Source organism: Scyliorhinus torazame, chromosome 6 (assembly GCF_047496885.1).
Source record: "Scyliorhinus torazame isolate Kashiwa2021f chromosome 6, sScyTor2.1, whole genome shotgun sequence".
NCBI classification, from domain to species: domain Eukaryota; kingdom Metazoa; phylum Chordata; class Chondrichthyes; order Carcharhiniformes; family Scyliorhinidae; genus Scyliorhinus; species Scyliorhinus torazame.
Genome location: NC_092712.1, coordinates 20,771,300 through 20,795,833, shown reverse-complemented (window position 1 = coordinate 20,795,833; position 24,534 = coordinate 20,771,300). Strand labels below are relative to the sequence as shown.

General features: G+C 50.6%; 1 protein-coding gene across 1 annotated transcript in view; it reads left to right on the top strand.

Moving 5' to 3' along the window:
• The window catches only part of LOC140425674 (uncharacterized), a 456,765-nt gene that overhangs the window by 125,773 nt on the left and 306,458 nt on the right, over positions 1–24,534 (top strand). The window contains exons 7-9 of the mRNA XM_072510172.1: positions 3,695–3,772; positions 19,510–19,551; positions 21,032–21,115. Coding sequence (XP_072366273.1) covers positions 3,695–3,772; positions 19,510–19,551; positions 21,032–21,115 — 204 coding nt within the window. The remainder of the gene's footprint in view (positions 1–3,694; positions 3,773–19,509; positions 19,552–21,031; positions 21,116–24,534) is intronic.

The window sequence follows — 24,534 nt, the reverse complement described above, 5'->3', positions numbered from 1 at the left end:
TCTACTTGTGCGCTGCTTCATGTACCGCGGGATAGGGCATCTGGGGGCTCATTGAGCTTCCCAGTTCGATACAAGATATCGTAGTTGTAGGTGGAGAGCTAGATCCTCCACCTCAGAATCTTGTCTTTCTTGATTTTGCCCCGCTGTGTATTAAACATGAAGGCAACCGACCGTTGGTCAGTGAGGAGAGTGAATCGCCTGCCGGCCAGGTAATGCCTCCAATGTCGCACAGCTTCTACAATAGTTTGGGCTTCCTTTTCGACGGAGGAGTGTCGAATTTCGGAGGCACGGAGGGTACGGGAGAAGAAAGCCACGGGCCTGCCTGCCTGGTTGAGGGTAGCGGCCAGAGCAAAGTCAGACGCATCGCTCTCCACCTGGAACGGAATGGACTCGTCCACAGTGTGCATCGCAGCTTTGGCAATATCTGCCTTGATGCGGTTGAAGGTCAGGCGGGCCACAGCTGTCAGGAGAAAAACGGTGGATTTAATAAGTGGATGGGCCTTGTCCGCATAATTGAGGACCCACTGGGCATCTGCAAACTCATGAGGCAGTGACAAGGCACTCACCATTCTCTACGTAAAAAACCTGCCTCACACATCTCCTCTAAACTTTGCTCCACGTACCTTAAACCTATGCCCCCTGGTGAATGACCCCTTCACCCTGGGAAGGAGTGCCTACCCATCCACTCTATCCATGCCCTATATAGTCGTGTAGACTTCTATTCAACCTCTCCGCATAGCTAACACCCTCCAGACCAGGCAACATCCTGGTAAACCACCTCTGCACCCTCTACAAAGCCTCCACATCCTTTTGGTAATGTTGCGACCAGAATTGTGCGCAATATTCCAAGTGCGGCCTTACCAAGGTTCTCTACAACTGTAGCATGACTTGCCAGTTTTTATACTCGATGCCCATCCAATGAAGACAAGCATTCCATATGGTTTCTTGACTACCTTGTCCACCTGTGTTGCCACTTTCAAAGATCTGTGGACCTGTACGCCCAGATCTCTCTGACTTTCTATATTCCTAAGTTTTGCCATTTACTGTATATTTTCCCCTCTATATTAGACCTACCAAAATGCATTACCTCACATTTGTCCGGATTAAACTCCATTTGCCATTTCTCTGCCCAAGTCTCCAACCTATCTATGTCCTGCTGCAACCTCTAACAATTCTTAACACTATCTATCACTCCACCATTGATGTCATCTGCAAACTTACGAATCAAACCAGTGTTGCTCATATTATCCTTAGTTTATTAGCTCTAATTCTGTCACCTTTGCTCACGAGTCGCCAGGTATCTTTCTGATACCGCCACGTGGTTCAATCTCTAGTTATGATTAATAAGACAGCACACCGCTTAGTAAGAGTAAAATCAACGGTCATTTAATATATACAGCAATAAATACTTATACAATAATCCTACTTTCTAGACTACTACCTACCACTACAGGCCAATACTTAACTTTTGGGAATGGCCCACCAGGTCAGGCAAACGAATGGCTTATCGAATTGGGTCTGGCCTGCGGGATTCAAATGCTGATACAGGTCGATGGCTAGGAGTCTCTATCGGGTAGCGATCGCTGGAGTCAAACTTACGGTTTCTTGTCGATGGTTCTTGCGAAGGTTGCGAGCAGGAGAAGAAGGGAGAGAAGGGTCGATCTGAACTTGGCCCCTATCTTTATAGTTCCCAGGGGCTTCCCGCCTCTCGGGGCGGACCTTGACCCTGGTCCCAAGTGATTGGACTTGTTCCCAATCACTGGGTTCGATATGCTCCAATAATGGGGCGATTCCTTGATCGGGGGGTGGTTGTTCACCTTTCTTTGTCTTGGCCACTGCTGGCGCCGAGAGGTCTGGCCCGGCATTCAATTGCTAATATGTTGCAATTGTTCCCAGTGATCGCCGATTAAACTGCAGATGTCTGGGTTGATGTGCTGCTAATGGTTGCAGATATCGATCTGGGCCGACTTCCCCAGAGCCGAATACGCTGTTCTGTCTGCAGCTGTCCGTTTGTGCCCTGTTGGCTGCTCGTCCCATCAGCCTTTTCGGTTAGCCATTTTACATCGGGTTTTGGCCAAATTAATCGGGAATCAGCCATTTTAGGTGGCTACACCAGCTACATTTTACTCCAAATCATTTATGTATACTACAAACAACAGAGACCCAGCACTGATCCCTGTGGAACACCATTAGTCATAACCTTCCATTCAGAAAAAACACCCTTTTACTGCTAACCTTTGCCTTCTGTGACTGTGTCCATCTAACCACCTCACCTCTGATCCCGTGTGACTTCACCTTTTGTACCAGTCTGCCATGAGCCACCTTGTCAAAGGCTTTACTGAAGTCCATGTAAACAACATCCACCGCCCACCCTACATTAATCATCTTTGTCACCTCCTCAAAAACCTCGATCAAGTTAGTGAGGCACAACACCCCCTTCACAAAACCATGCTGTCCATATCGTTAATGAGTCCATTTGTTTCCAAACAGGTATAAATCCTGTCCCTGAGAATTCTCTCCCAAAATGTACCTACTACCGCGTGAGGCTCACTGGCCTATAGTTTCCAGGATTATCCCTGCTACCTTTCTTGAACAACGGTACCACATTAGCCATTCTCCAGTCCTCTGGGATCTCACCTGTAGCCAATGAGGATACTAAAGATGTCAGTCAAGCCCCACCTATTTCCTCATTCCGTCCTGTGGTATATCCTTCCCACTGCGGTCCTGTGGTATATCCTTCCCACTGCGGTCCTGTGGTATATCCTTCCCACTGCGGTCCTGTGGTATATCCTTCCCACTGCGGTCCTGTGGTATATCCTTCCCACTGCCGTCCTGCGGTATATCCTTCCCACTGCCGTCCTGTGGTATATCCTTCCCACTGCGGTCCTGTGGTATATCCTTCCCACTGCGGTCCTGTGGTATATCCTTCCCACTGCCGTCCTGTGGTATATCCTTCCCACTGCCGTCCTGTGGTATATCCTTCCCACTGCCGTCCTGTGGTATACCCTTCCCACTGCCGTCCTGTGGTATACCCTTCCCACTGCCGTCCTGTGGTATATCCTTCCCACTGCCGTCCTGTGGTATATCCTTCCCACTGCGGTCCTGTGGTATATCCTTCCCACTGCCGTCCTGTGGTATATCCTTCCCACTGCGGTCCTGTGGTATATCCTTCCCACTGCCGTCCTGTGGTATATCCTTCCCACTGCCGTCCTGTGGTATATCCTTCCCACTGCGGTCCTGTGGTATATCCTTCCCACTGCCGTCCTGTGGTATATCCTTCCCACTGCGGTCCTGTGGTATATCCTTACCACTACCGTCCTATGGTATATCCTTCCCACTGCCGTCCTGTGGTATATCCTTCCCACTGCCGTCCTGTGGTATATCCTTCCCACTGCGGTCCTGTGGTATATCCTTCCCACTGCCGTCCTGTGGTATATCCTTCCCACTGCCGTCCTGTGGTATATCCTTCCCACTGCACCAGCAGAGTTATCCTGAGGTAATTGATGGATTTCATCCCGGATTGGGTTCAGGAACAATGCTTAATTCCCCAGTGTCTATTCCGGTTCAAGATAAGTAGTGCAAAACACTTTTGTAAATACGATCCATAAGGATCACTTAGATTCAGGCGGGAATATTTTGAATTGCAGTTTTGACATGTAACGTTTAATCTGAATTCTTTAATCTTTAATATCAGAACAGGGAAGCGGTATCTCATGCAATATGCCAATTAACGTGATTGGCGGGGGACAGTTTGGAGTGCCCTCGCACGGAGGTAAGATCATTGAGCTTTTTGAAATGAGCTAGTCTGTTGACATTGCTCCGCGCTGATAGTGTGAAAGGGCTCCCAGTAAAAACCAATCCGTGCAATAGAAGCTCGGGCTCGTTGCTCAGCCGAGAGCTGGGTCACTGTGAGGCCATTTCACACAAAGGATGGAAACTAATTTCACCCTCAGTGATTGAAAAAGACTTCATGGCTTTTAAAAATTCTAATTGTAAAACAGGATTTTCTGTAATAATTCTCCTTCTAATTTTATAGTGAGACCCCCGGTGGGTAAGCTGAGCTTGACCTGAGCAAGCAGCCTGATAATAAGCATCTCACTGTCACCGCGAACCATCCACATATTCCCTTTTGCAGCCAAATAATGGACGGCATATTAGCACAGTGGTTAGCACTGTTGCTTCACAGCTCCAGAGTCCCAGGTTCGATTCCCAGCTTGGGTCTGTTCGGAGTCAACACCTTCTCCCCGTGTCTGCGTGGGTTTCCTCCGGGTGCTCCGGTTTCCTCCCACAGTCCAAAGATGTGCGGTTCGGTGGATTGGCCATGCTAAATTGCTCTTAGTGTACAAAAAAAGGTTGGGTGAGGTTACTGGGTTACGGGGTTGGGGTGGAGATGTAGGCTTAACTAGGGTGCTCTTTCCAAGGGCCAGTGCCAACTCGATGGGCCGAATGGGCTCCTTCTACACTGTCAATTTTATGATTCTCTGAGGAGAAATCCTGTTGGTGCTGCTGATTCTCTGCAGGGTTTAACCCCTGCACTGGCTCTGGTAGTTTATGGAGAGCTGCCTCTTTGCCTTGCCCATGTTTAATGTGAGGTTGAGCCCCTCAAACTAGATTACCATTCACCTCTCTAACATGGAGAGATGCCTGTGGACCATAATTACCTGGGAACCCAGGATGTTGATGGGGTTTCAGCAATGGTAACCTGTTTCCCCCGCAATCAACTCCCTGATCCCCTGAATCAACTCCCTGTTTCCTCTGAATCAACTCCCTGATCCCCTGAATCAACTCCGTTTCCCCTGATTCAACTCGCTCTTTCCCCCTGAATCAACTCCCTGTTTCCCCCTGAATCAACTCCCTGTTTCCCCCTGAATCAACTCCCTGTTTCCCCTGATTCAACTCCCTGTTTCCCCCTGAATCAACACCCTGAGCCCCTGAATCAACTCCCTGTTTCCCCTGAATCAACTCCCTGTTTCCCCTGAATCAACTCCCTATTTCCCCTGAATCAAGGCCCTGTTTCCCCTGAATCATCTCCCTGTTTCCCCTGAACTAACTCCCTGTTTCCCCTGAATCAACTCCCTGTTTCCCCTGAATCAACTCCCTGTTGTGCCCTGAATTAACTCCCTGATCCCCTGAATCAACTCCCTGACCCCCTGAATCAACTCCCTGTTTCCCCTGAATCAAGGCCCTGTTTCCCCTGAATCAACTCCCTGTTTCCCCTGAATCAACTCCCTGTTTCCCCCTTAATCAACTCCCTGTTTCCCCCTGAATCAACTCCCTGTTTCCCCTGAATCAACTCCCTGATCCCCTGAATCAACTCCCTGACCCCCTGAATCAACTCCCTGATCCCCTGAATCATAAGAACATAAGCAGGAGTAAGCCATCTGGCCCCTCGAGCCTGCTCCACCATTCAATGAGATCATGGCTGATCTTTTGTGGACTCAGCTCCACTTTCAGGCCCGAACACCATAACCCTTAATCCCTTTATTCTTCAAAAAACTATCTATCCTTATCTTAAAAACATTTAATGAAGGAGCCTCTACTGCTTCACTGGGCAAGGAATTCCATAGATTCACAACCCTTTGGGTGAAGAGGTTCCTCCTAAATTCAGTCCTAAATCTACTTCCCCTTATTTTGAGGCTATGCCCCCTAGTTCTGCTTTCACCCGCCAGTGGAAACAACCTGCCCCCATCTATCCTATCTAATCCCTTCATAATTTTATATGTTTCTATAAGATCCCCCCTCATCCTTCTAAATTCCAACGAGTACAGTCCCAGTCTCCTCAACCTCTCCTCATCGAAATCCAACCCCTTCAGCTCTGGGATTAACCTAGTGAATCTCCTCTGCACACCCTCCAGTGCCAGTACGTCCTTTCTCAAGTAAGGAGACCAAAACTGAACACAATACTCCAGGTGTGGCCTCACTAACACCTTATACAATTGCAGCATAACCCCTGTAGTCTTAAATACCATCCCTCTAGCAATGAAGGAAAAATTCCATTTGCTTTCTTAATCACCTGTTGCACCTGTAAACCAACTTTTTGCGACTCATGCACCAGCACACCCAGGTCTCTCTGCACAGCAGCATGTTTTAATATTTTATCATTTAAATAATAATCCCTTTTGCTGTTATTCCTACCAAAATGGATAACCTCACATTTGTCAACATTGTATTCCATCTGCCAGACCCTAGCCCATTCACTTAGCCTGTCCAAATCCCTCTGCAGACTTCCAGTATCCTCTGCACTTTTTGCTTTACCACTTATCTTAGTGTCGTCTGCAAACTTGGACACATTGCCCTTGGTCCCCAACTCCAAATCATCGATGTAAATTGTGAACAGTTGTGGGCCCAACACTGATCCCTGAGGGACACCACTAGCTACTGATTGCCAACCAGAGAAACACCCATTAATCCCCACTCTTTGCTTTCTATTAATTAACCAATCCTCTATCCATGCTCCTACTTTCCCCTTAATGCCATGCATCTTTATCTTATGCAACAACCTTTTGTGTGGCACCTTGTCAAAGGCTTTCTGGAAATCCAGATATACCACATCCATTGGCTCCCCGTTATCTATCGCACTGGTAAGAACATAGAACATAGAACATAGAACAATACAGCGCAGTACAGGCCCTTCGGCCCACGATGTTGCACCGAAACAAAAGCCATCTAACCTACACTATACCATTATCATCCATATGTTTATCCAATAAACTTTTAAATGCCCTTAATGTTGGCGAGTTCACTACTGTAGCAGGTAGGGCATTCCACGGCCTCACTACTCTTTGCGTAAAGAATGTCCTCAAAAAATTCCACTAAATTAGTTACGCATGACCTGCCCTTTATGAACCCATGCTGCGTCTGCCCAATGGGACAATTTCCATCCAGATGCCTCGCTATTTCTTCCTTGATGATAGATTCCAGCATCTTCCCTACTACTGAAGTTAAGCTCACTGGCCTATAATTACCCGCTTTCTGCCTACCTCCTTTTTTAAACAGTGGTGTCACGTTTGCTAATTTCCAATCCGCCGGGATCACCTCAGAGTCCAGTGAATTTTGGTAAATTATCACTAGTGCATTTGCAATTTCACTAGCCATCTCTTTTAGCACCCTGGGATGCATTCCATCAGGGCCAGGAGACTTGTCTACCTTTAGCCCCATTAGCTTGCCCATCACTACCTACTTGGTGATAACAATCCTCTCAAGGTCCTCACCTGTCATAGCCTCATTTCCATCAGTCACTGGCATGTTATTTGTGTCTTCCACTGTGAAGACCGATCCAAAAAACCTGTTCAGTTCCTCAGCCATTTCCTCATCTCCCATTATTAAATCTCCCTTCTCATCCTCTAAAGGACCAATATTTACCTCAGCCACTCTTTTTTTGTTTTATATATTTGTAGAAACCTTTACTATCTGTTTTTATACTCTGAGCAAGTTTACTCTCATAATCTATCTGACTCTTTATAGCTTTTTTAGTAGCTTTCTGTTGCCCCCTAAAGATTTCCCAGTCCTCTAGTCTCCCACTAATCTTTGCTACTTTGTATGTTTTTTCCTTCAATTTGATACTCTCCCTTATTTCCTTAGATATCCACGGTCGATTTTCCCTCTTCCTACCGTCCTTCCTTTTTGTTGGTATAAACCTTTACTGAGCACTGTGAAAAATCGCTTGGAAGGTTCTCCACTGTTCCTCAACTGTTTCACCATATAGTCTTTGCTCCCAGTCTACCTTAGCTAGTTCTTCTCTCATCCCTTTGTAATCTCTTTGTTTAAGCACAAAACACTAGTGCTTGATTTTACCTTCTCACCCTCTATATGTATTTTAAATTCCACCATATTGTGATCCCTCCTTCCGAGAGGATCCCTAACTATGAGATCCTGAATCAATCCTGTCTCATTACACAGGACCAGATCTAGGACCGCTTGTTCCTTCGTAGGTTCCATTACATACAGTTCTAGGAAACTATTGCGGATACATTCTATAAATTTCTCCTCAAGGCTGCCTTGACCGACCTGGTTAAACCAATCGACATGTAGATTAAAATCCCCCATGATAACTGCTGTATCATTTCGACATGCATCAGTTATTTCTTTGTTTATTGCCTGTCCCACCATAATGTTACTATTTGGTGGCCTATAGACTACTCCTATCAGTGACATTTTCACCTTACTATTCCTGATTTCCACCCAAATAGAACATAGAACATAGAACATTACAGCGCAGTACAGGCCCTTCGGCCCTCGATGTTGCGCCAACCTGTGAAACCACTCTAAAGCCCATCTACACTATTCCCTTATTGTCCATATGTCTATCCAATGACTATTTGAATATCCTTAGTGTTGGCGAGTCCACTACTGTTGCAGGCAGGGCATTCCACGCCCTTACTACTCTCTGAGTAAAGAACCTACCTCTGACATCTGTCTTATATCTATCTCCCCTCAATTTAAAGGTATGTCCCCTCGTGCTAGACATCACCATCTGAGGAAAAAGGCTCTCACTGTCCACCCTATCCAATCCTCTGATCATCTTGTATGCCTCAATTAAGTCACCTCTTAATCTCCTCTCTAACGAAAACAGCCTCAAGTCCCTCAGCCTTTCCTCATAAGATCTTCCCTCCATACCAGGCAACATTCTGGTAAATCTCCTCTGCACCCTTTCCAATGCTTCCACATCCTTCCTATAATGCGGCGACCAGAATTGCACGCAATACTCCAAATGCGGCCGCACCAGAGTGTTGTATAGCTGCAACATGACCTCATGGCTCCTGAACTCAATCCCTCTACCAATTAAAGCTAACACACCGTAGGCCTTCTTAACAACTCTCTCAACCTGGGTGGCAACTTTCAGGGATCTATGTGCATGGACACCGAGATCTCTTTGCTCATCCACACTGCCAAGAATCTTACCATTAGCCCAGTACTCTGTCTTCCTGTTATTCCTTCCAAAATGAATCACCTCACACTTGATTACAAGTTACAAGGTTACACACTGCATTAACTTCCATTTGCCACCTCTCAGCCCAGCGCTGCAGCTTATCTATGTCCCTCTGTAACTTGTAACATCCTTCCGCACTGTCCACAACTCCACCGACTTTAGTGTCATCTGCAAATTTACTCACCCATCCTTCTACGCCCTCCTCCAGGTCATTTATGAAAATGACAAACAGCAGTGGCCCCAAAACAGATCCTTGTGGTACACCACTAGTAACTGGACAACAGTCTGAACATTTCCCATCAACCACCACCCTTTGTCTTCTTCCAGCTATCCAATTTCTGATCCAAACTACTAAATCACCCATGCCTCCGTATTTTGTGCAGTAGCCTACCATGGGGAACCTTATCAAACGCTTTACTGAAATCCATATACACCACATCAACTGCTTTACCCTCATCCACCTGTTTGGTCATCTTCTCAAAGAACTCTATAAGGTTTGTGAGGCACGACCTACCCTTCACAAAACCGTGTTGACTATCTCTAATCAAATTATTCTTTTCCAGATGATTATACATCCTATCGCTTATAAACCTTTCCAACATTTTTCCCACAACAGAAGTAAGGCTCACTGGTCTATAGTTACCGGGGTTATCTCTACTCCCCTTCTTGAACAAGGGGACAACATTTGCTATCCTCCAGTCTTCTGGCACTATTCCTGTAGACAAAGATGACTTAAAGATCAAGGCCAAAGGCTCAGCAATCTCCTCCCTAGCTTCCCAGAGAATCCTAGGATAAATCCCATCCGGCCCAGGTGACCTATCCATTTTCACACTTTCCAGAATTGCTAACACCTCCTCCTTATGAATCTCAAGCCCTTCTCGTCTAGTAGCCTGAATCTCAGTATTCTCCTCGACAACATTGTCTTTTTCCTGTGTGAATACTGATGAAAAATATTAATTTAGCACCTCTCCTATCTCCTCGGACTCCAAGCACAACTTCCCACTACTGTCCTTGACTGGCCCTACTTTTACCCTAGTCATTCTTTTATTCCTGACATATCTATAGAAAGCTTTAGGGTTATCCTTGATCCTACAGGCAATAAACAAAGAAATAACAGATGCATGTAGAAATGGTACAGCAGTTATCATGGGGGATTTTAATCTACATGTTGATTGGTTCAACCAGGTCGATCAAGGCATCCTTGAAGAGGAGTTTATAGAATGTGTCCGCGATAGTTTCCTCGAACAGTATGTAATGGAACCTACGAGGGAACAAGCGGTCCTAGATCTGGTCCTGTGTAATGAGACAGGATTGATTCAGGATCTCATAGTTAGGGATCCTCTCGGAAGGAGCGATCACAATATGGTGGAATTTAAAATACAGATGGAGGGTGAGAAGGTAAAATCAAGCACTAGTGTTTTGTGCTTAAACAAAGGAGATTACAATGGGATGAGAGAAGAACTAGCTAAGGTAGACTGGGAGCAAAGACTTTATGGTGAAACAGTTGAGGAACAGTGGAGAACCTTCCAAGTGATTTTTCACAGTGCCCAGCAAAGGTTTATACCAACAAAAAGGAAGGATGGTAAAAAGAGGGAACATCGACCGTGGATATCTAAGGAAATAAGGGAGAGTATCAAATTGAAGGAAAAAACATACAAAGTAGCAAAGATCAGTGGGCGACTAGAGGACTGGGAAATCTTTAGGGGGCAACAGAAAGCTACTAAAAAAGCTATAAAGAAGAGTAAGATAGATTATGAGAGTAAACTTGCTCAGAATATAAAAACAGATAGTAAAAGTTTTACAAATACATAAAACAAAAAAGAGTGGCTGAGGTAAATATTGGTCCTTTAGAGGATGAGAAGGGAGATTTAATAATGGGAGATGAGGAAATGGCTGAGGAACTGAACAGGTTTTTTGGGTCGGTCTTCACAGTGGAAGACACAAATAACATGCCAGTGGCTGATGGAAATGAGGCTATGACAGGTGAGGACCTTGAGAGGATTGATAGTGATAGGAGGTAGTGATGGGCAAGCTAATGGGGCTAAAGGTAGACAAGTCTCCTGGCCCTGATGGAATGCATCCCAGAGTGCTAAAAGAGATGGCTAGGGAAATTGCAAATGCACTAGTGATAATTTACCAGAATTCACTAGACTCTGGGGTGGTCCCGGCGGATTGGAAATTAGCAAACGTGACACCACTGTTTAAAAAAGGAGGTAGGCAGAAAGTGGGTAATTATAGGCCAGTGAGCTTAACTTCGGTAGTAGGGAAGATGCTGGAATCTATCATCAAGGAAGAAATAGCGAGGCATCTGGATGGAAATTGTCCCATTGGACAGACGCAGCATGGGTTCATAAAGGGCAGGTCGTGCCTAACTAATTTAGTGGAATTTTTTGAGGACATTAACAGTGCGGTAGATAACGGGGAGCCAATGGATGCGGTATATCTGGATTTCCAGAAAGCCTTTGACAAGGTGCCACACAAAAGGTTGTTGCATAAGATAAAGATGCATGGCATTAAGGGGAAAGTAGGAGCATGGATAGAGGATTGGTTAATTAATAGAAAGCAAAGAGTGGGGATTAATGGGTGTTTCTCTGGTTGGCAATCAGTAGCTAGTGGTGCCCCTCAGGGATCAGTGTTGGGCCCACAACTGTTCACAATTTACATAGATGATTTGGAGTTGGGGCCCAAGGGCAATGTGTCCAAGTTTGCAGACGGCACCAAGATAAGTGGTAAAGCAAAAAGTGCAGAGGATACTGGAAGTCTGCAGAGGGATTTGGACAGGCTAAGTGAATGGGCTAGGGTCTGGCAGATGGAATACAATGTTGACAAATGTGAGGTTATCCATTTTGGTAAGAATAACGGCAAAAGGGATTATTATTTAAATGATAAAAAATTAAAACATGCTGCTGTGCAGAGAGACCTGGGTGTGTTAGTGCATGAGTCGCAGAAAGTTGGTTTACAGGTGCAACAGGTGATTAAGAAGGCAAATGGAATTTTGTCCTTCATTGCTAGAGGGATGGAGTTTAAGACTAGGGAGGTTATGCTGCAATTGTATAAGGTGTTAGTGAGGCCACACCTGGAGTATTGTGTTCAGTTTTGGTCTCCTTACTTGAGAAAGGACATACTGGCACTGGAGGGTGTGCAGAGGAGATTCACTAGGTTAATCCCAGAGCTGAAGGGGTTGGATTACGAGGAGAGGTTGAGTAGACTGGGACTGTACTCGTTGGAATTTAGAAGGATGAGGGGGGATCTTATAGAAACATATAAGATTATGAAGGGAATAGATAGGATAGATGCGGGCAGGTTGTTTCCACTGGCGGGTGAAAGCAGAACTAGGGGGCATAGCCTCAAAATAAGGGGAAGTAGATTTAGGACTGAGTTTAGGAGGAACTTCTTCACCCAAAGGGTTGTAAATCTATGGAATTCCTTGCCCAGTGAAGCAGTAGAGGCTCCTTCATTAAATGTTTTTAAGATAAAGATAGATAGTTTTTTGAAGAATAAAGGGATTAAGCGTTATGGTGTTCGGGCCGGAAAGTGGAGCTGAGTCCACAAAAGATCAGCCATGATCTCATTGAATGGCGGAGCAGGCTCGAGGGGCCAGATGGCCTACTCCTGCTCCTAGTTCTTATGTTCTTATGTTCTTATGTACTTGCCAAAGACGTCTCATGTCCCCTCCTGGCTCTTCTTAGCTCTCTCTCGGTCCTTCCTAGCTAACTTGTAACTTTCGAGCGCCGTAACTGAATCTTCATGTCTCATCTTTACATAAGTCTCCTTCTTCCTCTTGACAAGTGTTTCGACTGCTTTAGTAAACCACGGTTCCCTCACTCGACTACTTCATCACTGCCTGACAGGTACATACTTATCAAGGACACGCAGTAGCTGTTCCTTGAACAAGCTCCACATTTCCATTGTGCCCATCCCCTGCAGTTTTCCTCTCCATCCGATATATCCTAAGTCTTGCCTCATCACATCATAATTGCCTTTCCCCCAGATATAACTCTTGCCCTGCGGTATATACCTATCCCTTTCCATCACTAAAGTAAACGTAATCGAATTGTGGTCACTATCACCAAAGTGCTCACCTACCTCCAAATCCAACACCTGTCCTGGTTCATTACCCAGTACCAAATCCAATATGGCCTCGCCTCTCGTTGGCCTATCTACATACTGTGTCAGGAAACCCTCCTGCACACATTGGACAAAAACGGACCCATCTAATGTACTCGAACTATAGTGTTTCCAGTCAATATTTGGAAAGTTAAAGTCCCCCATAACAACTACCCTGTTGCTTTCGCTCCTATCCAGAATTATCTTTGCAATCCTCTCCTCTACATCTCTTGAACTTTTCGGAGGCCTATAGAAAACCCCTAACAGAGTGACCTCTCCTTTCCTGTTTCTAACCTCAGCCCATACTACCTCAGTAGACGAGTCCTCATCAAACGTCCTTTCTGCCACCGTAATACTGTCCTTGACTAACAATGCCACCCCTCCCCCTCTTTTACCACCTTCCCTGAGCTTACTGAAATATCTAAATCCCGGCACCTGCAACAACCATTCCTGTCCCTGCTCGATCCATGTCTCCGAAATGGCCACAACATCAAAGTCCCAGGTACCAACCCATGCCGCAAGTTCACCCACCTTATTCCGGATGCTCCTGGCATTGAAGAACCCACACTTTAAACCACCTTGCTGACTGCCGGTACACTCCTGCAACTTTGAAACGCTACTCATGACCTCACTACTCTCAACCTCCTGTATACTGGAGCTATAATTCAGGTTCCCAAGCCCCTGCTGAACTAGTTTAAACCCTCCCGAAGAGCATTAGCAAATTTCCCCCCCAGAATATTGGTACCCCTCTGGTCCAGATGCAGACCATCCCGTTTGTAGAGGTCCCACCGACCCCAGAATGAGCCCCAATTATCCAGAAATCTGAAACTCTCCCTCCTGCACCATCCCTGTGGCCACGTGTTCAACTCCTCTCTCCCTATTCCTCGTCTCGCTATCACGTGGCACGGGTAACAACCCAGAGATAATAACTCTGTTTGTCCTAGATCTAAGTTTCCACCCTAGCTCCCTGAATTCCTGCCTTACATCCCCATCCCTTTTCCTACCTATGTCGTTGGTACCTATGTGCACCATGACTTGGGGCTGCTCCCCCTCCCCCTTAAGGATCCCGAAAACACGATCCGAGACATCATGCACCCTGGCACCTGGGAGGCAACACACCAACCGTGAGTCTCTCTCGTTCCCACAGAATCTCCTATCTATCCCTCTAACTATGGAGTTTCCAATGACTAATGCTCTACTCCTCTCCCCCCTTCCCTTCTGAGCAACAGGGACAGATTCTGTGCCAGAGACCTGTACCCCATGGCTTAACCCTGGTAAGTCCCCCCCCCAAACAGTATCCAAAGCAGTATACTTGTTACTAAGGGGAACGGCCACAGGGGATCCCTGTACTGACTGCTTCCTCCCAGCCCCTCTCACCGTCACCCATCTATCTTTATTCTTCGGAGTAACTACATCCCTGAAGCTTCTATCTATGACCACCTCTGCCTCCCGAATGATCCGAAGTTCATCCAGCTCCAGCTCCAGTTCCCTAACGCGGTTTCTGAGGAGCTGGAGGTGGGTGCACTTCCCACAGATGAAATCAGCAGGGATACTGACGGCGTCCCTCACCTCAAACATTCTGCAGGAGGAACATTGCACTACCTTCCCTGTCATCCTCTCTGGATAAAAATAGAAAGAAAGAAAGAGCTTACCTGTTATTCACTCCCCTTCTCAGCAAGCACTCACTCAGCCACCTCTGCGCCCCGCACGATAACACCTGAGGGAAAATAAATAAAAACTACTTACCAGTCACCAGCCAATCCCTTACCTGCAGGCTGTGACTTCATGGTTCAACTTTCCACTTCTACCTGCCCTCGAGCCTTCCTCTTGATCCTTACAGCGGTTGTTTTTTTTGGTTAGAGGAGGGGGTAGGGAGGGAAACACTGAAGAAGTGTTTCGGGTTTAAGTGTCACTTGACAAGAGCTCCTCCACAAACCACCTCCAAGTTAGGGTGAGCACACGGACATATGCAAAGTTCCCCTGCAATGGCCAATCAACAGCTCTGCTCTACTGCCCTCTGCTGGATGCTTGCCTTTACTTGAACAGCTAGGGTCTCTTGTTCAGGTACGCCTCCAAGTTAGAGTGAGCACACGGACGTATGCAAATTTCCTCTGCAACGGCCAATCAACAGCTTTGCTCTACTGCTCTCTGCTGGATTCAACCTTATCCTCCATAGCACCGATGTCATCCCTTACTGTTGCCCGGATGTCATCCTTAAATAACAGAGCTACACCACCTCCCTTACCATCCACTCTGTCCTTCCGAATAGTTTGATACCCTTGGATATTTAACTCCCAGTCATGACCATCCTTTAACCATGTTTCAGTAATGGCCACTAAATCATAGTCATTCACGATGATTTGCGCCATCAGCTCATTTACCTTATTCCGAATACTACGAGCATTCAGGTAAAGTACACTTATGTTGGCATTTTTACATCTGTTCTGAATCTTAACACCTCGATCAGTAACCTCTCCTAAGTTATATTTCTCTTAACCTTTCTCCTAATTTTCCTTGTCGTTGAACCCATATCTTCCTGTAACAACCTGCCGCGTCGCTTACCATTAATGTTTTCACTTCCCGTTTTATTCCTTTTAGTATTCCTGGTCCTATTCACTGAGCTCCCGTCAGTCACTGTACCTTGTACTGTCGCCCTTTTTGATTTTTGACTATGGCTTCTCTGCCTTACACTTTCCGCCTTACTGCCTTTTATTTCTGTCCCTGTTTTACTACCTTCCAACTGCCTGCATCGGTTCCCATCCCCCTGCCACATTAGTTTAAACTCTCCCCAACAGCTCCCCCCCCCCCCCCCCCCCCCCCCCCAGAATGTCCTGCAGTCGCTCCGAGACATCCTTGACCCTTGCACCTGGGAGGCAACATACCTGGAGTCGCGATTGCGTCTGCAGAACCGCCTGTCTATTCCCCTTACAATTGAGTCCCCTATCACTATAGCCCTGCCATACTTCTTCCTGCCTAGCTGTGCAGCAGAGCCAGCCACGGCGCCATGAACCTGGCTGCTGCTGCCTTCCCCTGGTGAGTCATCTCCCTCAACAGTATCCAAAGCGGTATATCTGTTTTGCAGGGAGATGACCGCAGAGGACACCTGTACTGCCTTCCTACTCTTGCTCTGTCAACTCCCTGTTTCCCCCTGAATCAACTCCCTGTTTCCCCTGAATCAACTCCCTGTTTCCCCTGAATCAACTCCCTGTTTCCCCTGAATCAACTCCCTGTTTCCCCTGAATCAACTCCCTGTTTCCCCTGAATCAACTCCCTGTTTCACCCTGAATCAACTCCCTGGGCGAGATTCTCCACTCCCGCGCCGGTTGGGAGAATCGCCTGGGCCGCCAAAATTTCCCGGGACGCCGGTCTGACGCCCTCCCGCGATTCTCCCAAGCGGCGGGAACGGCCCGGTCGAGTTCCGCAGGCCGCAGGCTGGAGAATCGCCGGAGACACCCACAATGGCGATTCTCCGGCACCCCCACTATTCTCAGGCCCGGATGGGCCGAGCGGCCAGGCCAAAACGGCGGGTTCCCCCCGGCGCCGTCCACACCTGGTCGCTGCAGTCGTGAGCGGTGCGTGAACGCTGGGGGGCGGCCTGCGGGGGGGCGAGGGGGGATCCTGCACCGGGGGGTACCTCAAATGTGGGGTGGCCCGCGATCGGTGCCCACCGATCATCGGGCCATCCTCTCTGAAGGAGGACCTCCTTCCTTCCGCGGCCCTGCAAGATCCGTCCGCCATCTTCTTGCGGGGCGGACTTAGAGAGGACGGCAACCACGCATGCGCGGGTGACGCCCGTTATGCGGCGCCGGCCGCGTCATCTATGCGGCGCCGCCTTTACGCGGCGACAAGGCCTGGCGCGTGTAGATGACGCAGCCCCGATCCTAGCCCATTGCCGGGGCCTGAATCGTTCGGGATCGGTGCCGTTTCGCGCCGTCGTGAACCTCGACGCCGTTCACGACGGCGTGGGCATTTCGGCGCAGGAGTGGAGAATCCCGCCCCCTGTCTCCCCCTGAATCAACTCCCTGGGCGGGATTCTCCACTCCCGCGCCGAAGTGGCCGCGCCGCCGTGAACGCCGTCGAGGTTCACGACGGCGCGAAACGGCCCCGATCCCGACCGATTCAGGCCCCGACAATGGGCCAGGATCGGGGCCGCATCATCTACACGCGCCAGGCCTTGTCGCCCGCGTAAAGGCGGCGCAGCATAGATGACGCGGCCGGCGCCGCATAACGGGCGTCATCCGCACATGCGTGGTTGCCGTCCTCTCCGAGTCCGCCCCGCAAGAAGATGGCGGACGGATCTTGCGGGGCCGCGGAAGGAAGGTGGTCCTCCTTCAGAGAGGACGGCCCGATGATCGGTGGGCACCGATCGCGGGCCATCTCACATTTGAGGTACCCCCCGGTGCAGGATCCCCCCTCGCCCCCCCGCAGGCCGCCCCCCAGCGTTCACGCACCGTTCACGACTGCAGCGACCAGGTGTGGACGGCGCCGGGGGGGAACCCGCCGTTTTGGCCTGGCCGCTCGGCCCATCCGGCACGGAGAATCGCCATTTTCGGTGTCTCCGGCGATTCTCCGGCCTGCGGCCAGCGAAACCCGACTGGGCCGTCCCCGCCGCTTGGGAGAATCTCAGGAGGGCTAAATTTTGGCGGCCCAGGCGATTCTCCCAACCGGCGCAGGAGTGGAAAATCGCGCCCCCTGTTTCCCCCTGAATCAACTCCCTGTTTCCCCAAATAAACCCTCCATCTACACCAATAGGGTTGCTGTGATGTATGTGTAATCTGCATTGACCCACCTGCCCACAGGGGCATCACAGTGCACAGTTTTTAGCTCTGCTGCATCACAGGACCAGGGACCCGGGTTCGATTTTGCACATTCCTCCGGTGACTTCATGGGTTTCTTCCGGGTACTGCAGTATCCTCCCACACTCAAAAGATGTGCAGATTAGATGGAGTGGCCATGATAAGTTTCACCTTAGTGTCCAAAATCTAGATGGGGTTAGGGAATAAGCTGGTGGAGTGGGCCTGGGTAGGGAGCTCTTTCAGAGGGCCGGTGCAGACTCGAGGGGCCGAACGGCCCCCAGCACTGCAGGCATTCTATGGATTCCATGGCTGACATATGACACGCAAGATTTCAAACAATTTGACCCCCAGTCTTTTGCAGTTTCAAAGGCGAGGGATGGAGTTGGTTGCGAGGTAGTGAAGTCTGATGGAGATCAAAGGCAATGGCCGGGATTGTCCGCTATCCGGCGGGGCTGGCTGTACCGGCGCTGAGGAGGGGCATGAACCACTCTGGCGTCAGGCCGCCCGGAAGGTGCAGAGGTTCAGGGGCTAGGCCGGCACCCGCGAGGTTGGCGCCTCGCCAGCCAGCAGCGGCGGGGTTGGCGCCATGCCAACCGGCGCCAAAGACCTCCGCCGGCACAAGTTGGCGCATGTGCGGGAGCGCCAGCGTGTTCTGGCGTGATGCCAGCGCATGTGCACGGGGGTTCTTCTCCACGCCAGCCATGGCGGGCCGTTACAACGGCCGGCGTGGAGGGAAAGAATGCCCCCACGGCAGAGGCCCGCCCACGGATTGATGGGCCCCAATAGTGGGCCAGACCACCATGGGCCCCCCCCCTAGGGGCCATATCGCCACGCACCCCCCCACCCCCACCTCCCCGTCGACTTCGCAGGCCGCCCGCAGAGCCAGGTCCACCGGTAAGGACCTTGGGGCAGCACGGTAGCATTGTGGATAGCACAATTGCTTCACAGCTCCAGGGTCCCAGGTTCGATTCCGGCTTGGGTCACTGTCTGTGCGGAGTCTGCACATCCTCCCCGTGTGTGCGTGGGTTTCCTCCGGGTGCTCCGGTTTCCTCCCACAGTCCAAAGATGTGCAGGTTAGGTGGATTGGCCAGGCTAAATTGCCCTTAGTGTCCAAAATTGCCCTTGGTGTTGGGTGGGGTTACTGGGTTATGGGGATAGGGTGGAGGTGTTGACCTTGGGTAGGGTGCTCTTTCCAAGAGCCGGTGCAGACTCGATGGGCCGAATGGCCACCTTCTGCACTGTAAATTCTATGACCTGATTTACGCCGGCGGGACTGGCCGAAAACGGGCGGTCACTCTGCCCATCGCGGAGCGGAGAATCGCCGGGAGGGCCACTGCCAACGTCCCCCGACCGGCGTGACGCGATTCCCGCCCCCGCCAAAAAACCACCGGCGTAGAATCTGGCAGCCGGCGGCGGGGCGGGATTCACTCCGCCCCCCCGGCGATTCTCCGGCCCGGCGGGGAGTCGGAGAATCCCGCCCAATAATTTCAGTCTTCCCAATATTTCACCGACAAAAATAGACTTGATGTTTTGTGATATTTTTGAGGTTAGAGGAGTCAAAATACCAGATGACATGGTTATAATTCTTTGTGCTCGTTGATAACAACATTCGGCTTGTCCAATTGCCGCTCAATTTGTTAATGTGTGAAAACCGTTATACTTCCTCTCTTTCCACAGGGAATGGCAATGACTCATTTGGAAATCACACGCAGGATGACTGTGAGTTAGCTAAATCTTCATGTTAAAGGGATATTTTAGAATGGATGAAAACTATGGGCTAGGATACTCCGAGTCTGCACAGGGTCGGAGAATCCCCGGGGGAGGCGCGAATCCCGCCCCGCCGGCCCGACGCCGGCCTCCCTATTCTGCGGCGCCGCGTTTCGGGGGCTGGCGGGATTCCCGCCAGGCTGGTTGGGGGCCGTTGACAGCGGCCGCTCCGGTGATACTCCGAGGCCCGATGGGCCGAGTGGCCGGCAGTCCCACCGGCGTGGATTACTCACCTCGCACATGGCGGGACCTAGCAGGTAAGTGTGCGGTGGGGGCGCCCCGGGGGAGGGGCGGGGGCATCCGACCCCGGGGGGGGGGGCCCTCCACGGTGGTCTAGCCCGCAATCGGGGCCTACCGACCTGTGGGCGGGCTGGTTCCTTGGTGACCTTCTTTCCTCCGTGCCGGGCCTGTGTAGGGCTCCGCCATATTGCCCGGGGGCCGGCCGCATGCGCGAAAATACGTCGGCCGGTCCGCGCGTGCGCAGATCACGGCGGCCGTTCCGCGCACGCGCGCGAACTCGTGCACCCGTTCCGCACCGGCAAGACCGGCACCAACCACTCCGGGTCCAACCTAGCCCGTGAGAAAGTGGAGAATTCCTCACTTTCGGGGGCCGTTGACGCCGGAGTGGTTGGCGCCAGCTTTCACACCAGCGTGGGGACATAGCCCCATTATAGCAGAATCGCGCAGATGATGCTCATCATGGTTCTCTGGGTCCGCCGTGGGCCTGACACAGCTGAGAATCTTTGCAGCCCCTCTGTCCAACGCACGTTGCTGTCATCAATGTTTTCAGAGAGCAATTAAGAATCGGGTTGGCACAGCATTTCACCCGGAAAACGGGAATGAAAAGTGCCCAGCTTACCTCCCCTGGGGACACGATTGAACCAGTCGAATTGCACAACAGTTCTGTTCCCGTTTTCAGATTCTCATTGTGTGTTTTCAGCTGTTTATTAGACTAAATTTAAATTCTCAACCTACCATGGGGGAGACCAGGAGACTACCACTAGTCCCTGCATACTCTCAGGAAGCCACACTTGATGGCTAAGCTGGGCTGTAATAAGACCTATGGGACCACTGAACCCTCATTGAGTGAATCATTGGAGATCTCAAACAACCTTGCCAATGTCTCAAAGGTTCTGTTCAGCTGCTGCGACGTACTGAAGGAAGACTGTTCTGCAGACTTATTCCCCCATAATCAATAGTTTTGCTCTGCACGTGGTTGATGCATTGGTTGTAATTTTCCCAAATCCCCCAGATTCTGTAAATATTGGAAAATGGACCTTCCAGCCCCAAGTAATTCCCACAGCGCCTTTGGAATTACATTCTTTTTTCCTACCGGAATGTCTTGCATCAAAAGTTTCTCCGTTGAAGCTTATCTGCCGGACGTCTGCTCACTCCACGTCCAAATGTTGAAATAGAACTTCTCTTTCCACAGCCACAACTTGTTACCCACCTGATACAGCCTATTCTGACGACACTGAGGATGACGAGACATCAGAGGACGATTCCACCTGCGAAAGTGAGTCTGAATGTTACTGTTTCAGTGTGCAGGTGATTGGTTCCCCTGAACGATACGCGCAATGTTCCGTTTCTCGGGTAATGGTGTCGGGACTTTCCGGGTATGTCTGGGCCCAGAAATACCCCAGACTTACCTTCAGTCCAGCTTCCATTGCCCCCTCTTTTGCAGGAATTGGCTGTAGTCCCAGCAGTGGCTGCCGCTGCGAGGATTAACATTGTCAGCCAACCGGAGTGGGGCTTGCTCACCAGACCAGAGCAGGGAACCCAACCTCGCCAGTTAGCACCCCACTGTGGGCACAGTGGCTCCGGGGACCCAGCATTTTTATGGGAAGTTTCTGAACTGACTTTCCCGTCAGTGGGGAAGGAAACACAGTGCCTGTAATGTCCAGCACACAGCTCACAACTCTGATGGCATTAACGTCCCAGGCATGTTGCTGTCAGCAGCCCTTCACTCCACTCATAAGCCTGGAAAAGTCTAGAGGTACTCATTTTTTGTTTCATTCACGAGGGCTGGTTTAGCTCAGTGGGCTAGATAGCCGGTTTGTGATGTAGAACAAGGCCAGCAGCCTTCACCGGGGTGGCCTCCGATGGGATCTGGCCCGCGATCGGGGCCCACCGATCGGCGGGCCGGCCTCCTTCCGCGCGCTGCCCCAGAACACCGGCTCCATGTTGGTGAGGGGCCGGCGTGCGTGCGTGGCCCAACTGCGCATGCGCAGGATTGGGCTGTCCCAACAGCGTGTGCGCCGCGTAAGGACGCTGGAGCTGCGTGAACAGGGCCCTGTCGTGTCCGGGCCCTGTTTGCGCCGTCGTGAAATATCGGAGAATCGCCCCCTTCATACTTGTGACAATAAAAGGTTATTATTATTCGTTACTGGCAAGGTTGACATAAAGAACAAAGAACAATACAGGACAGGAACAGGCCCTTCGGCCCTCCAAGCCTGTACCGGTCATGATACCAACCTTGACCAAAACCCTCAGCATTTCCTAGTGCCGTAACCCTCCATACTCATCTTATCCATGTATTTGTCAAGATGCCTTTTGAACGCTGTTAATTTAAATTGCGAAGCTTTGGTATCTGTAAAAATAACCATTAAACTGATGATGCAAAAAGAGAAAATGCTGGAGAATCTCAGCAAGTCTGACGGCCTCTGTGGTGAGAGAACAGGGTGAACATTCTGAGTCTGGATGACTCTTCTTTCAGAGGTATGACGAGATTGTTGAATTGGACAATTGGACAACTTCATTGGTTTATTCGTGTAGATTTCTGTGTATACAATGCAATGACAACGTGAGGCAGGACTTTCTGCTCCCTCCCACCCCCAAGGTGGGTTCCTCGGCAGCAGAGACGGATCGCCATTGGTCAGTGGGTTCCCCGGCAGCAGGGACAGGTCGCCATTGGTCGGTGGGTTCCCCGGCAGCAGAGGCAGGTCGCCATTGGTCGGTGGGTTCCCCGGCAGCAGGGACAGGTCACCATTGGTCGGTGGGTTCCCCAGCAGCAGGGATGGGTCGCCATTGGTCGGTGGGTTCCCCAGCAGCAGGGACGGGTCGCCATTGGTCGGTGGGTTCCCCAGCAGCCGGGATGGGTCGCCATTGGTCGGTGGGTTCCCCAGCAGCAGGGACGGGTCGCCATTGGTCGGTGGGTTCCCCAGCAGCAGGGACGGGTCGCCATTGGTCGGTGGGTTCCCCAGCAGCAGAGGCAGGTCTCCGTTGGTTGGTGGGTTGCCCAGCAGAGCAGCCATTGAAAATACCACTGCCTTTGGTGGGTCTGGAAGATCCCACCATGGGCTGCCGGAAAATCCCAGCCATGGTTCGCATCTCGGCATAGCTGATGCACTATCTCGAGCCACAGGCATGGAAGAGATACACCAGATGGATGGGGATATTCAAGTCTATGTGAATCTGGTCACTTGGTCCCTTCCTGCATCTGATGACAAATCAAGATGAATAAAAGGAGAAACGACCAAAAACACAGTCTTACAAAATGTGATAAAATATCTCCATGAGGAATGGCGCAAAGGTTCCTGCTCCAGCTATTACAATGGAAGGGCAGAATTAAGCCATGCCAATGCGTTTTTGCTTTGAAAACAAAGGACTGTAATTCCACAATCGCTCTGGTCGATGATTCTTCAAAAGCCTCATGCAGGGCACATGGGAATAGAAAAGTCCAAGAGAAGAGTCCGGATCGTAAAACGGCCACCAGTCCCCCGTTTGGCCAGGGATTAGCATGCCGGCAGCGGAGAGCACCTGGTTCTAGCTGCCGATACAACCCGGAGAATTGCCGGGTCCATGGCCGTGCATGCGCACGGCAGCAGCCTGCAGCAGCCGCAGCGAGCAAAATGGCGGCGCCCGCTTGCGGACCCGGCCCGTGAAATATTCCCCCCCATTCGGCCTGCTCACGCGCCCCGGGCCACCACCCCACAGTGCCCCCAGCACTCTTGCCTGCGGACTGGCCCTCCCCCGACTGTGGCGGCACTGGACTGAATCCGCAGCCGCCACGCCGAGTTCCCGACGGATGGGACCATACGCGACCGACGGCGTTGAGAACTCGGCCGGTCGGGGACGGAGCTTCGGGGGGGGGCGGGCCTCAGGGAATGTCCTGAGGCGGTCGATACGTGGCGTGCCATACTCTGCGAGTACGCCACTCTGGAGGGGGCGGAGCATCGCAAAAGCGGCGCCGCCCCCGACTTTGATTCACCGGCCAATCGACGAACGCGATTTCGCCGTCGGTGGCCGGAGAATCCCGCCCTCTGTTTCTGAGACAAAGTTGGCACCAACGGAGAATCTGTGGACTTTTACAACAAAAGAGTGCCCCCCCCCCCGACACCAATTCAGCTACCGTTGGGGGGCTAGCTCCAGTGCCACGTGGAACACCATTGATCCCCAGGAAAAACGTTGCAGGATTCGCCGGGTCCATGATCAACTCGTAGGGCTGACAAGCAGCAGCCGCACATAAACATTACACACCCCACACACACGCTGATCAAAGCCAAACAGGTGGGACGGGTTGTGCTGGAGCGCCCATACAGCTGATGGGCCGGCTGGGGCAAGAGGTCACCCACGGGGGTGCCCCGGGGGTACACCAATACGACCCAGGTTTAAAGAGGACTGTCAGTGGCATGCACAGCTGCATGGCCGCCTAGCCGGCTGCGGTGTTGGTGTTGCGTATCCATCCACGCCGACCCCACAGCCCACCTCCTGGCCGCCCCCCCTCCACACTGCTAAAATCTGGCATCAATTTCTGGTAGAAACCCACTCATGCCCAGAAATCCCCAAACTTCTCTCCTCGTTGATGGTATTGGGAACTCCTCAATGGCTTTCGTTTTCACATTCCACGGGGCCATCTGTCAGGTGAATTGGACATTCTGAATTCTCCCTCCGTGTACCCGAACAGGCACCGGAGTGTGGCGACTAGGGGCTTTT